This window comes from Colletotrichum spaethianum, assembly GCF_022836535.1.
Source record: "Colletotrichum spaethianum MAFF 239500 DNA, contig05, whole genome shotgun sequence".
Lineage (NCBI taxonomy): Eukaryota > Fungi > Ascomycota > Sordariomycetes > Glomerellales > Glomerellaceae > Colletotrichum > Colletotrichum spaethianum.
In genome coordinates this window covers 523,621-538,574 of record NW_026054775.1, presented here as the reverse complement: position 1 = coordinate 538,574, position 14,954 = coordinate 523,621, and the positions used below count along the sequence as shown (strand labels likewise).

Here is a 14,954-nt window from a genome sequence, read left to right as displayed (position 1 = left end):
GGTGGCAAATTAAGGTGTTGCTTCTCAATTATTGTTGCAACAATATCAAGGAGTTCGCCAAACCAAGTTTGCGAGCCAACCCGTTCCCACGGAGCCCAGCGCATCCAGGTCTAGAAAGACAATGTAGATGCTCACGCTTTTGAATGCTTTCCTCTGCCCACATAATATCTCGATATCCCGAAACGCCGTGCTCAATGCTATGAAATCCCAGAGCGCTCACGATCCCTGGCGCTAAACCACCCTCCTGCCTCAACCATCGTCCTCCTGTACGAGTCCGACCCTTCTATCCCTCTCCGCCCTTAGATGCTTGTCCTCGCTCTCCAGCAGCATCTTCTCCTCAACAAAGGCCGGGTCGCTGGTCCGGAATTTTTCTCTCATCGTACCAGACTTCGCCGTACTCTTGTTCACTGAGGTTTGTGAAGACGCATCTCGTGGCGGAAGCGGCGATGCCGGCCAGGGGATCCGCTGCGCCCCTTCGTCGCTCAACACTGATGGCGTTGTAGTGTATGAAGCGGGAGCTATTTTGCGGAAGCGTCCCGATAAGGACGCGCCTACCACGACGGTCCCCTGTTCTGCCTGCGTCTCCGAGATTTCTGGTGCCTCATCCTCCTCGAAACCTTCAAAGCCCTCACCGGCGGCACCCCGTGAGGCTTCCGCTTCCGCCTTGAGCGCGTCCGCCTCTTCTTTGGGCACCTTTTCATCACTCGGAGCGAAAACATCCATAGAAGTCAGTTTCATCAACGTCATCCGCCGGTGGGCCTTTACAAACTTCCGCATCAGCAGAAGCTCATTCTCCTGGAACGTCTGATAAAATTCTCGGCTGATCATCGCTGCGGTGTGCAAGTCGTCTACGCTGTCGATGCTGCGTAGAACCCTAAGACGAATTGCGTCCGTCAAAACGCTCTTTGCTTCCCGCTCCTTGCCAGGGTGCTTGAGCCCTTTTTGCAAAACGGCCTGCGGCTGCTTGGACCGATGCCTAGATAGACCCCAACCATGAGCATTTCTGCTGATATCGTACAGCGTCAGGCCCGAGACGCTATTGTAAATATCATTGATTGCAGCCCGGAACTGCGGTGTAGGATCGCAGACCCCGCCTTTATGTAGTACCTGCGGAGGGCTGGCGATGGTCCGGAGCAGGTCAACGAGCTGGGCTAGACTCCTGTGAGGCGCCTGTTGGGGGTTGGTCAGATTTCCGAGCACCGTTGGCTTCATAATTGTGGAGAGGAGCTGGAGTTCCCTGTAGACGAGCATGAGCCAGCCGAGGTTTGTGGCATCGCACCAATGGCTTCCTTTGGGACACCTGGGGGGGCTGCTGAACACCGACGGCTGGCTAAGAGTTGATGTTTCCGCAGACAATCCCGGGCTGGGAGAGCGGGTCCTAAGTTGCGGCAGGCTGAGCACAGTCGGTAGGCTTGGTGCATCATCTTGCTCAACGGCCTTCAACGGTGGGCGTAGATATTCCTGTACTGTGTTCACACAGCACGCATACACCTGGGCCATCTTCGCACCTCTCACTGCCCAGATCTTGTCCTTGATCTTCTGCGGCCACGGCTTACTCTGCAGTTCCTCTTCATTGACAAGGTTGAGAATGGCAGTCTTTGACATGCGCATGAACAGTTGTCGAAACCCGAAGCTATAGCTGATGAGGAGCATTCCTCCAGGCATGTCTTCACTGCCTTTATGAATCCACTGCGGCAGCCATCGGTGTTCGACAAACAACTCAAGAGGCGAGGTGCATCGATACCGTAGACAGACCTCTGCGATGGCAACGAATTGCTCAAAAGATACCTCCCGTGGAACTTTGTCATTGTGCATATGTGCCGCGTGGAGGAGGATCGTAAGAGCCTGTTCCGAATCGTGCTCCGCATGCGGCATGCGGTACAGTTTCGCTTCGGTTCCGTCGTCGCAGATGTACGGTGTTGGTGGGGGTGGCAGCTGATCAGTTACATCTTCATCGTCATGAATCTCCATATGGCGGTGCTCGGTGAAAGTTCTCTCAAAGATGGGCGAGGTTTCTGCGAGTAAAAATGAAGACACTCGGAACCTAAGAATTGGCATGGACTCGGCTCCGATATTCGCAAATTCGAGAATGGCGTCGCCTCGGGGCGAGACATGGTGCTCTTTCACGAGCCTTTCGTCGGAGACGCCTGACTCTCCTAACTGTAGGATGCGAGTGATGTCAACCAAGTCTTGCTTGACCCGGTCATAGTTCTTGAGCCGTATAACGTATCGTGGGAAGAAGTCTGGGCTCGCAGAGAAAGTTTTGTCGATGCTGGTCTTCCTCATCTGTTGGATGGCAGCCGTACGGAACTCTCTGTTCTGAAATAGGGATTTCACCATACTCGGTGTGGCATCGGGCTCATAGCTCTTGTAAGTCTCAGAGAGCGTGAGCTCGAGGGCCTCTAGTAATGATTCGATGCACTTCTTCCAGTCACGGACAGCCGATAAACAGATTTCGCGGGTTGGCACGGAACGTTGCCCGGAACCCTGCCCTGTTGTTACCTCCGAGAGGCTTTTCCCACTAAATGAAGATCGAGTGTCGAATGTCGTTGGGCTGTAGGGTACGTCGAGAGAAGATTCCCGCGATATCCCTCTGCCTTCTGTGCTAATCCTGTCCGCCTGTCCACTGCCTGGCGGTACAAGTGTTGAAGTACGCAATAATGAACGACATAACGGTGCGTGGTCTTTGACCTTCGCATACTCTTTGAAGGCGGCGTCGGCGTCCTTACCAGAAAGCGTTGAGCGGACCCGTTGCGTCAACTGTTGAATTTGGCGAAGGTTGATTTCCGAGTCGTTGAAGACGATTGCGGAGCTGGAGTCGCGAGACGAGAGCCCGTCGGGCGACTCGCCGATTTCGAAATCGCTGCCGTGTTTCTGTTGTCGGTTTGTCAGCATTGCTGGCCAACTCGAGCGGCCCATCACCGTCGCCATCGCAGTATGCTTGAGAGGAAGCCGTGGGTGGGGAGATAAAGCTGCAATAGGAGCAGGTAAAATACAGGGAATGAAATTCCTACCGGAAGCCTGTCATCTCTGGTTGAACCAACAGTCGAGATTTTGCGTAGCGCATTGCTGAATCGTCTGATCTTGGGCGACGTCGAGGCAACATCACTGCGGCTGCGTTGGCGTCCCATCATACTAGCTGCGAGTCAGGTACGAAGCAGGGGCAGCGTCCGAACCGAGCAGTCGAATACCAGGGCCGACCATATCCATCAACCATCGAACAAGAGAACGTCACAGGTAAAGAAAAGCTGGCGCTAATCAAACGATCTGCTGGGGACAATGGCTTTCAGCAGACACGAGGAGCAATATGGGTGGTGAGAACGCAACAGACGACTATCAGAATGTGGTTCATAATTGCAGGTGGTGGATTACTTCTGCCTAGAAGAGATGCATCCTGGAGGAGAGGAGAAATACGAGACCGACTGGGGTCCAGGTGGAAATTGCCTTTTTGCCAAGCAGGGGCTTCTGTGTGTCATTGGAGGCTGACCAGTCTAATAAGGCTGATTGCGGGGTTTGTGAGAACGCGGTGATGACGTAATCTTGATTTGCATGAGACCCTTGGGATCCCGTTTCCCACTAGTAGGCAGCATCTTTGACGATGGCCTCAGGAAGGGCCCCTTTCGCGGAAGATTCAAATCCACAGGGCGCACGTTGTTGTTTTGGCTTAAATATCTCATCAAGCCGGTCAAATACCCTTGCTATCATGATACCAACATTACGAGCAGGGAGCATGGCTTTAGATCTCTTGCGACAGCTTCCCCCGCCACTCAACTCACATCGCACCTGCAAGCTTGGCAGACACTCATTGGCTTTGCAAATCATGTCTTTTAACGCTTCCCGTCTATCTGCTTACACTGACACTAGTCATTGATGTCTTTTTCCGCTCCTATAATGCGGTCATGCTGGCTTCTTCTGCTGCCTCTCTCCAAAGAGACATGTCCAGCCTTTCCCCGCCAGGGTATTTCATGACAATCGCAGCCGTCCTAGATACAGCTTTGGACCATCATCATCCACTCGCCGTCTCTTTCCCCTCCCTCTCCATGTACCTTTTTTCCCCATGGTATGACTCTGTTGACAAAAGGAAACTTGATGACGCATGCCTGAACCGTAACCCATTCCGAAGACCGTTGCCGCAGATGCAATGAGACAAACAATAGACCCTGCCGCCCGAAATAACGCAACAGACCCCCCATGCGATCTTGATCGGTGAAAATGACGACTGAGCATGATAATGGCCTCTCCGGTTTTGATGCTCGAGCTAACACTCCGGGTCGCTAAAAGCTCGACTCTCTTCTCCCTAATGCGATTCGTCGACATGCCAGTGCACGATAGGTCTCGCACCCGTTTGCTGGTCTCTTTTTCCGTTTTCGAGATCGATTGGACTCAGCCGTCGTTGAGCAAGGCTGACCAGCTGATAGTTAGAGCTGCGGAAGGTGCTTGTCACAGCGCCAACTCCATCCTCGCATCCAATCCACCGCTACCAGTTTTTGCTATATCTCTTCTGATGACCGTCCATAGGCGTCAACCCGACAGCTACGCATAGCGATACCCAGCTCCATCACCTCTGCATTGTTGATGCTCGATCCAGAATACGAGTGTCCAACATTTGTCCATGACCAAGGCGACGATGGAATACCAGCAACTTGTGCCCATGCGATTCTTCGTCACCCAGCGTCATATCCAAAGAAACCAATGCTAGCGTTTTGTCGTGCACACATGTCCACGGCCGAAATGCAGACGAGTTTGTGCCAGTCCTCTCGGCATTAGCCACCCTTTCGGTCCGCCTCATGCTTAGGCGGCTGCTCGCTTGGAACGAGGCTGTTACCCTGGTTCTTTGCGTCCGCGCCCTTCTTGCGACTCTTGGTAGCCTTTTGCCACGTACCCTCGGCGCCGTGGCTTTCGCTCTTGACGCCTCGCGTATGACCATTCTCTCGAATACCGTTAATCTTGGGTGATTGAGCTGGAGCCTGGCTAGAGGTATGTGACTGCGACTGAGGTTGTGCTGCTACTTGGGCTGAGCGCTGCGTGGCTGTTGGCAGACGTTTTGGTGACGCAGCCGACGCCTGGGCTTGTTTGGACTGGTTCGTGTTCGATACCTTTGTTTCGTTCACTTTGGGTCCGGGAACAGGCGGATCAGTCTGGACCTTAGGCGCGGCATTCTGTGGGACGAACGATGACTGGTCGGCTCTCAACGGGTAATCGCCCCTTCGTATAACGGTAGGCGAAGGAGACCGGGTCTCGTTGATCGGCGAAAGATGCTGAGCGTCGATGCTCAACTGGTGACCGTTCATCCTGTTGTCTCGTGTGGCGAGATCAAGTGGCGCTATAACCCCGCTTTGCTGCCTCGACATGGCTCTCTGGCGGACAGACATCTGGGTGCCATTGACGACTTCCGGTTGCACCTGCGTTTGTGGGGCCCATGCATGCTGGTTCATCGACATCAGCGCGATTCTGTCGCGGAAAGAGGGATCGTCGACGGGTCGAGGCGCAGAAGCAGGCGAGGCTGTTGCTGCTGCGTTGGTGGCGGACGACGGAGTAGTGGTGCCGTTGACAATCACTGGAGTCCGCTCAGAGACCGGAGTTTGAACCGGTTCAGGTCTGGTGAAGGACTGGACATCCCCTGGTCTGCAGAATAGCCACTGATCCCAAGTCCTTGAACCGGTAGTGACTTCTCCTGGGAAAATTGCCTTGATTCATCGGTATTGTTGGAATCAACAACAAGTCCTGCGGGGTCGTAGCGTTGTGAGGGTGTAGAACTCGTTCGCAAAGATGATCCAGTGCCGTTGACTACCAGAGGCCGGGAGGCCGCTCGATGTCCGTTGACATTGGCCGCAGCGGCTGCTTGGGCTGGCGCGGCTGCGGTGCCTCCCGTCGAAAAGGCGCGAGCATGGCCCATAGGAGATGGCGAGCGCGATGTCCTTCGCATTCTGCGATCCAAGATAGTCTGTGGAACTTCGGTTGACAACCTCCGACGCCCCTGGGCTGGCTGGGTCGTGTCACCAAAGGCAATAGCATTGGGGGTACCTTGCGAGCGTGCCGGACTAGATGCATCTGAAACATAGTATCCCAAGTAAGCTCCTTCATCAGAGGCTGGTGAGTTGCTCGCAGGACGCTGGGGGCCTCGTCGTAATCAGCATCGTCTGGAATGAAGCTTGGGATCGGAACCCCATTCACCTGTCGTGCAGGATTCGCACTACTGTTCGTCGGCGTACTGTTCCAGGATAGCCTTGAGTCTGCTGTCCCGTAGGAGCGGAACGTGAAGCCGGTTGCGACTGCGATCTCAGCGAGCTTCCAGAAGTCGAAGCGCCAGACTCTGTCGTCGCCGACGATCTCTGAAGTCCTCTGCGGTACTCTGGAGTAGTCGTTGCCGTAGTGGCCGGCGACGACGGGTAAGCAAACCCAGACTGGCCGTAGTAGGCAGCGGCCATCGGAACGCCGTACACGCTGTACCAATCCTGAGGGCCGGCGATAGGAGCACTGAGTGGGGGGTTGTCGAACGAGTTGGTCCTAGGACGTTCCGAGCCCTGCTGCGTTGTCGAAGACGAGCTCTGCATCCTTTGGGCAGCATGCATTTGGGCAGCCATCTGAGCCTGGACTTGCTGATAAACCTGGGATTGAGTGTAGAGCTGGAACCGAATGTTATTTTCTTGCTGTAACTGGGCGGCCATGGCTGCACCTACAAGCGCGGGGTATTGCTGATGTGACTGGGCCTGCTGCGCGTACCATGCGAGTTCCTGGGGAGTCATGGCCACCGAAGGCATGTACATGGTGTTAGTATCATAGGCCACGCTTGAAGAAGCCCTCCGGTTCGAGTTCGTGTTCCGATGGAAGTTGTTCGAGTGCCGTCCGCCTCGGTAGTTCCCGCGTCCCCCTCTTCCAGAGTTCTGCTGGGAAGAACTGCGGATCATTACGGGTCGCGCTTGTGTCGGTGGTCGTTGGAACGTCGGTGTTTCTTCCTTGGGGTAGACATACTTCTCGCAGCATTCATCCAGCTTCCCTTCCGAGATCAGGTTGAAAGCTCGCCGCAACTCCAGATGAAGCCCGCGGAACGAATACTCATCCGCAGTGTTGCCCAAGTTGCGAATAGTGTTGAATGGCTCCTCCACGCACAAATGGTTATTAATGCCGATGTGCCATCCCTTCTCCTGCTTTGTCACTTTTCGCCCGAGACGGATCGAAATGGCATTCTTGTCATAGTCGAACTCGTGCGCGTAAAAGCGGAAGAACTGAAAAAGAAGTTCGCCAAGCGAGGCCTTGTTCTTGTCGCCGAACCCACGTAACTTGTCCAAGTCGTCCGCAAACGCGCTTTCTGGCCCGCCTCTCTTAGGTAGTCGTTGGTGCTGTCGCTGGTGAAGCGAGGGAAGAATCGGAGGGTCACGAAGTTGCAGAAATCCGATGATCAGACAGATCCATGTGTAAGAACTGAGGGTGCCACCAAAGGCTGCTTCAGTCAGCAATTGTTGTGACGCAAGGAGAAAGCACACGAAGAGACATACCCGCATCGTTCACAATCCTCTGACGCGTCCAGTACTTGACGATCATGGCCAACGGCCGCACACGTGGATCTATTTCCACATATGTCCGGACCATCCTCGTGTTCTCCAACGCCAAGGTGTTGTTCACATTCATATCGCATGCGAGGCCGAGTTCGGGATCCCAAATCTTGACGATGGGCACTTTCGCGGCGGAGATGCAGACGACCTTCTTCATGCCCTCTGTTTGGGTTTGGTTGATTAGCGAATGATGGGGAATCAGGGAGCATACGACATACTTCGCGCCAGCAGGTCCGCGATTATGCAGACCCCTTCCAATTCCTTCCACGGCGTCGTGATGCATATGTCGACTGTTTCAGAGAGTTAGCGTCGAGTTCACCAGGAGGCAATCAATCAAGTGAGGTAGTCACAAACCGTCCGAGTCGTCCGAGCACAGCAAGTTGCCAGATGAGCCGAAGAGATGAACGCGAATGTCGTTTCCAGGCCATTCCTCGTTGAATATCCTCTCCAGCTTGACAACAAGCTTTTGGCGGTTCTCCTCGACTTTCTCGGTCGGCGTTAACCGGTCGTACAATTCGCGCATGTCTGTGGTCAACTTTCGTTCTTCGTCTTCTGACAACTTGCTCTTGATCTTGTCAAGACTTATCCGCTCCAGCTTGTCGCTCCCTATGCTATAGGGCATTCTCCTTTTCGAGTTCATCTGTGAAGTCTCATACTGGCAACCACCCATGAGTCGCGGGGGCAGAGGCCGTAGGGAGGGGAGGTTGCTATTCGTCTCGGAGTAAGCAGAGCGAGGGGAGTGGTTGTTTGTGGCAGTGGGCGATGGCTCTCGCGACTCGAAAGAGAAGTTTCTAGCATGTTGTTGAGGAGTAGAGGGCATCGAGTTGGAGTGAGACTGTCCATTACCGGTCCGGGCCGCAGGACGAGCGGGGAGGGGATGTGAAAGCTCCGGTTGTTGGGATGACTGCTGCTGCATCTTGGGCGGAGCGTCCTTGCCTGTTATGACAGCGCGGTCGCCTTTGTCTTTGTTCTGCACGGCTCTATTCCCATGGCCTCCTTGGGTGCCCTTGGTCGTGGGGTTGTCCTTGTTCGACACCTTGGAGGAGGATCGGGACCGCGGGGCCGCCTGGACCTGAGGGGTGGCCACCGTCGTCTGAGGAAGCGCTTGGGGTTGTTGCAAGCCGCCTCCTCGTCCGGGAGAGACGAGATTGGTGTAGTGCAGCAACTGCGCCTGGTATACGGAGGCTTGCTGGGGGAAGAGAAGGGGCCAGAAGTCTAGCTGGGCCGGGGCGCGGGAGGAGGCGTCGGAGAAGTAGGAGGCCGAGGTCGACGACGCTATCGTGGGTGTTTGAATCCAAGGAGACGTTGGATAGGTATGCTTCGATTCTGTTGTAGTGGCCCGACTTTCCATGGAGTGAGACCTGGCTCAACTTCCGTGACGAGGACGAGCGGGAAGAGGCAGGTGCAGGCGCAGGGCGACAGCGGAGAGAGATTGAGAGCGAGATCTGGTAGCAACCAACCGGGACGTCGCAAGTGGAGCAGAGCTGGCAATGAGGAGGGAATTCGAGGGTATCGAGAAATACGAGAAATCAAAGGAGGCGGTTGTAGGAACACGGTCGGGAGAGGTGGTCACTATTCGAGGGAGTCGAATCTCTTTCTCTCTGGCTCCGAGTCTGTTTTGCGTCGGCGGATGCGCGTGCGGACGAGGGGGGAATCTGGGTGGAAGAGGGAATCGGGAATTTTGGGGAGTCGTTGAGCCGTTGAGCCGTTACTGGCGCAGGTGAAATGCTGCTAGAGACGTTCGAATGTATCGAAAATACTCATTCAGGTCCAGACGCGGTCTGGGTTGGTCGGTGCAGCGAAATTGTTGTGGCAGAGAGCACTCTCCTTCCTCTTTGCTGTCTGCGTCGTTGTGCTCTGGGGAAGAGAGAGGAAATGTCGTCGACAGCAGGAGGCGAAAGAAAGGGTGTGGAGTTTAGATCGGGGACGTTGACCCAAAAGCGACAGGAGTGGACGGGGGGGTGCCCTCGGGCGGTGGACCGTGAAATAACGATAGGGGGGGGGGGGGCAGACACAGAGACAGAATGTGGAAAGGGTCTAAGGGGGTAAGGTGCACACCACACGTAGTTGCCGCCACGGGGTTCTCTGTGAGGAATTGTGTTGCTGAGTTCTGCCGCTTGTTGGCCAAAAGCAGAGCAGAAACAAAGCAAGATGGACAAGAGACGTAGCAGGTGTTCCCTCAGGGAAAAGCGAGAGGGTTGAAAAGAGGTTCCGGAAGAGAGAGAATGAAAGTAAAGTGTGAAGGGGAGCGTTTCGTTTGGGGGTGCAAGGAAGGTACCTCAGTCCAGGGAAGGTAAGGAAGGGTGTGGAGGAAGGAAGTATCTTAGTGTGGTTATGGCGCATGTACATGTACTCCTTTACGCGAAAAGAGTGCGGCACTGGGTAAGAGGCATGTAGTAGGTATTTTTGGGGGGAGGGAGAGGCAAATGCTAATGAGGTTAGGTACCTCGAGGGCTAATAGGCCGAGAGCGGGAAAGTAAGGCAAGGCAAGGCGAGGTCAGGTCAGAGGGAGGAGGTAAAAGCCAAAAGTAAAGGTAGGGGCAGCTCGTGGTATGGATTGTTGGCCAGTCGTGTCGGGCATGTGTGTGCGCGTGTCGGGGACTCGTTCGCCCAGAGGCTGCCGGCTGCACTGTGAAGATTCAGAGAGACTGGTAGGGACGGTAGCGCCTCTCTTCCTCGGGGGAAAATAGAGTGGGGAGGAGCTCGGCGGGAGGGGAATACAGCAGCAGCAGCAACAGATCCGAGGGAGCGAAAAAATGCCAGTGAGTCCAGTCTCCGCAGGGCCAGCTAGAAGGTAGAGTGTTTTACCTAACAGACGAGGTGGGCAATGTAAGAGTAAAGTGGCCCGAAGAGTTCAAGCACGGTGCAGTTCGGCGTGACGCAGCGAGATTCGGCGGTATAATTGCTGGCGGGAGAGGTGTCCCATCTAGTTGATTGCTGCTCTGCTAGTCTCGTCTGGTGTGGCCCTGACGCACTTAAAGAGGAGGGCAAGCATTGAAATAAAGCAGGTACGTCGATGCAACGTACCCCGGCAAGCTGCCTGCGTACAATCGGAATTCGACAGCAGGTGAAATAGGACCAGCACCAGAAGCTACAATAGCCAACTTACCGGACTGGATGGATGACTGCACGATGCCGGGCCAAACCAACCCAACATCTCCAGACGAGACCACCCCGGGATGCAGGTTGGACTCGATCTCAGTAAGCCCAGTGAACAGCCTTGAGATGGAGGTCGTCCAGAGATGAACAACAAGTGGGTTCAAGCCTGTGTCAGTTGGGAGCAAGTGGCCTTGGTCGTCATGCCATGGCATCTCCAACGATACTACGGTGAAGAAACCAAGGAAGAAGGGAAGGCACACACTCACACCTTCCATCCTCGCCAGATTGCAGATGAGGTAAAGAAGATCGGTAGGCAGGTAGGTAGTGTTTGGGTTTGGATCTCTGTATCTGTATCTCTCCTTCCCTACCTAGCCACTGTCACACCCAACCCCAGTCTCCTCCCTCCCTCTCGCTCCTGCCGGAATTGACGCTGACGGGCACCTTGAGGAGCCTTCTGCGTCGACGCGTCTTATTCCCCCCCTTCCCGTCGATAGGCAATCTTGATAAATATGGGAATTACATTACCGACCCGAGTAAGGAGGTACATTGCCTTCCCTGCCATCCCTCTGCCCTGCTGCGAGGAAGTGGAAGCTACGGTCATCTGTTGTACCCTGTCGACATCCACAGTGCATGCACGGAGCGTGTGGGTAGGGGCAGCAGCCGAAGTGGGGAAGACGACACGCTTTGGACGCAATTTGGGGGCAAGTGGAAGGAAGACACGGAGGAAAAGAAAGAGAGCGCCTGTGACTACGAAAGTGAGAGAGAGGGGTGTCATTTCTCAAAAGTCCCCGCCCATGTCCCATCGCCGTCCTGGCGAAGTCTGGCCGTTCGACACTCATTCCCACCGTGCCTCGTCGCCGTCCGCCCGCCCCAGCCCTTCAGCGCATTCAGTGTCTTCTGCCCAGGCCTCCAGGGCAATGTGTCTTTGATAGAATGGTACGTATTTGCCAAGACTAAGTTGTGTTTTTGCGAAAAGAACTTGCGAGCAATGTACCAACGCCAGTCGTGTAATTCGGGCTGCGTACAGGGGATTAAGGGGTGCAGACAGGCGCCACATGCTGCTCTGGCCATTGCTTGTCACTCGTCCTGGAGTGCCGTAGGTGCTTGGGCTGGGCCCAGCCGGTTCCTTTCTCTGTCAGGATATGACGTCGGAGGGCCGGCTACATGTGGCTTGTCTTGGATTTGGAGTTGTGTCTTGTAATGCAAAAGGATTCCCTTCTACGCAGTAATTGTTTGTGGTTCCCCAAACCGAGGAATTTGCTAGATGCTAGAGAGGAAACTTGAAAAGAAAGTAGGGTTTATGCATGTGCGCTCGCGCTCTCTCTCTCTTTCTCCCTCTTCTTCTCTCTGTGGCTCGGCAGGCTTATCCCGCAGTGGGGGAAGTACTCTTACATTGGACTCCACGACCATCGACAACTCAGCAGTGCGCTGGGGTGTCGCCCCGGTAGAGACCATGTATTTATTTCCTTAGTAAGCATGTGACGCCCGCTTACATGCACTTTAAGCCAGTATTCCAGTGTGAGGCATTTGCCGTGTCCACCCGGGGCGTGGAATGGGCCCTGCCCTCCTCATGTCAGTGTCATGGTCTTTCCCGCCTCCCCCTGCCTCCCCATGGAAGGAAGAAGGAAGGACTGGAACCGGAGCATGTGGTCAGGTACTCCGTACCTGCCTCGCCTGTCTTTCGCACCTGCACCTGCACCTGCACCTCGCCCTGCCATGCACGTTCCTCGACCGCGACCGCGACCGCGACCACGGACTTGCTTGCTTCGACGGGGGGGGGGGGGGGGGGGGGCCTCTGGGACGCGATGAAGAATGACGGACGGGACGTTCTCCATGCAGTGCACAGTGGTTGTCGACACAGAACTTCCGACTTCTGACGTCGGTTTGATATTCTTTTGCCGTCTTCCTCCTTTTCGGGCCACAACCACCTAGCCGACCACCTCGTGCTGTGTTGTCTCGTCTCGTCTTGTCTCGCAGCCTGCCGCTTTATCCTCCCTCCTATTTTATTTCCACACGGTTATTTCCATTTCCATAGTTCCCGTGTCCCCTGCCAGCATCATCTATTTCCACCACCTTAAAATTATCAGGGTCCCGATACTATGGCCACCTGAATGTCCTTCCAGAAACCCAGCAGGCAGTGGAGACTCGCCATACACATCCTAGCTAGAGGACACACAACAATGTTTACCGAGACCGTGTCCGGATATCACCAGGACTCGAGAGGCCCTGTTCGGCAAAGCACTTAGACGACCCCCGACGAGCACGCCCAAAACTGTCCAGAGCCGAGCCAACAATGGACGAGAATCCATCACGCTACCCCTTTGAGCCCCTAAAGACCCGTTCGTGTTTTCGCGTTACCTCTCCGCAGTCACCCCGTCTTTCTCGACCGGCTTCTCGTAGTCTCCGATTCAACTCCTCCTGGAGGACATGGACGCTCGCTCTCTCCGCCCGCCCCCTTCTCCATGCGTCTCGCCTATGGCCTGCCATGGCTATTGTAAGCCCAAGATTCAGAAGGAGTGAGGCTCATCCTTTCCGATACCCGTTCACCGATTCAGTCATACGTCGCAACCCCGAAGGACCACGCCATAAGCTCAGCAGCCCACCCAGCTTCTTCAATGTTCCTCATCCTCATCATGTCCGTGTGTTGGGTCGGCCCACCCATGGCCGTATTTGCTATGCCGAAGACGCTGCTGCAGCACCATCAACACCCAGCAGCAACCCATGACGGCCGCAGCGGCACAGCATCAGCAACGGTAGGCACGCTCAGCAGCTTACAGCCCGAGATGCCGCCCCGCTGAGAAGGCATCGGCTCCTTCTCACTCATCATCCAGAGACCAGGACTCGGAGCCACAGTCATGTTTCCCCATGCAGGCGAGACGGCAATCGCCTATTCGCTCGTCTGCTACCCCCTCCTCCAGGGGTCTGGCACAGTTGCTTAAGCGCCTCGGGATGGTCGTCACATTGCTCCATCGCGGCGTCTGGCAAAACTGCCATTCCCTCAAATTAGATTTGCCAAATCTTCGGGCCACGGGTCGGAACTGCGAGACGTGCCACATTGCATGTGCCGCCCAGCTACTCGGATAGTTCGAGGATGTCGCTCCATATGGACTGGGCCATCAATGCGAGACATTCTGCTCAACTCCGATGCGGTTAGTCGAGCCTAGCACTTTCCCCAATTTTGATGATTGGCAAAAAGGGGGAAAGACGTACACTGATGACCGCCGGAGGCAACTCACGACATCTATGAATCCGACCAGCTATCAAACTCATCTCTATCCCGAGCAACATATCAACGGAGGACCCCTTGGCCCGCGAGTCCCTGTGCTATGCTCGGGACGAGCCTTTAACCTTTCGGATGGCTGGCAAGCACTTCTTGTGCGACTACTGTAGCTATGCGTTGCTGTGCTGGAGTAGGGCTGATGGGGTGCAATCCTCCGCGAGCAGACAAGCAAGACAGGCGAAATGTCTAGAAAGTCAGTCAAGAAGCTACCAAGCCTTGGCGGCTGAGTTGCTTATCCTCATCCCGTCTTCCAACCTCTAAACTCGGACTTCCCTCCTTTCATCGCACAGCAGAGACTTTCGCCCGATCTTTTGTTCGGACTTGAAGTCACGCTTCGTACCTACAAGAGGGCACAGCCCGTGGCAGCTTACTTCAAGTCCAACCAACACGCAACACAGCCAACCAAGACGACCATCGGAGTTCGTATACCACCGCCACTGCTGACTTGAGCGAGGGGTTCGTCTTACCGCGACTGTGACTGCAACCAGATGAGCAATGTGTTTCTTGATGCAGGCTGAAGAGATTGTCAGCAAGTTGCACATTTCCTTGCAGCTCAACCGTACTTTCACCTAACTACATCGGGGACTTGCCACCCTAGACCGTGATGATGCCAACTTATTGCTAAGGCTCTATATGGCGACACCCGTTTTCAACGAAAAGTTGAGCCAGGACTCGTCCTCAATCCAGCGGTCCCACCTCGGCGAACTAGCCTATAGACATCACAGAGCCAAACGAACCAGATGTGGCCCGCTGAAGTGTCACAATAGCCCTTGCGGCTAGCTTTCGTGGAATGGCTGTTGCGCACCCCGCAAGGGCACCTGACTGGATGCCATCGCCGACGTCATGGCTTCACGTCGGACAGCCTCCAACGCATGCATTAATGTGATTCCTCACACACTTTACTCTGGTCCTCAGCTAAGGCTGGGCAAACTAGGCATGCACTTGTCACTGATCGTGAGCTTGCAGAAGACGTACCTCTTGACACCCCATCACGGCGGTTATGCCACTCGACTTGATTCTTT

At 55.0% G+C, this 14,954-nt stretch overlaps 3 protein-coding genes across 3 annotated transcripts; all 3 read right to left on the bottom strand.

The window, feature by feature from the left end:
• Window positions 1–249: 249 nt before the first annotated feature.
• Window positions 250–2,931, bottom strand: ColSpa_02692 (uncharacterized protein; the record flags this gene model as incomplete). The annotated part of the gene is made up of 1 exon (XM_049268904.1): window positions 250–2,931. The coding sequence occupies one exon, from the start codon at window positions 2,929–2,931 to the stop codon at window positions 250–252; it is 2,682 nt and encodes an 893-aa protein (XP_049124861.1).
• Window positions 2,932–4,763: 1,832 nt separating this feature from the next.
• Window positions 4,764–5,441, bottom strand: ColSpa_02691 (uncharacterized protein; the record flags this gene model as incomplete). Its single annotated transcript, XM_049268903.1, has 1 exon — window positions 4,764–5,441. One exon carries the CDS (start codon window positions 5,439–5,441, stop codon window positions 4,764–4,766), a length of 678 nt encoding a protein of 225 aa, XP_049124860.1.
• Window positions 5,442–6,170: 729 nt separating this feature from the next.
• On the bottom strand, window positions 6,171–8,904 carry ColSpa_02690 (poly(A) RNA polymerase cid13; the record flags this gene model as incomplete). The annotated part of the gene is made up of 3 exons (XM_049268902.1): window positions 6,171–7,441; window positions 7,497–7,843; window positions 7,904–8,904. 3 exons carry the CDS (start codon window positions 8,902–8,904, stop codon window positions 6,171–6,173), a joined length of 2,619 nt encoding a protein of 872 aa, XP_049124859.1.
• Window positions 8,905–14,954: the final 6,050 nt, after the last annotated feature.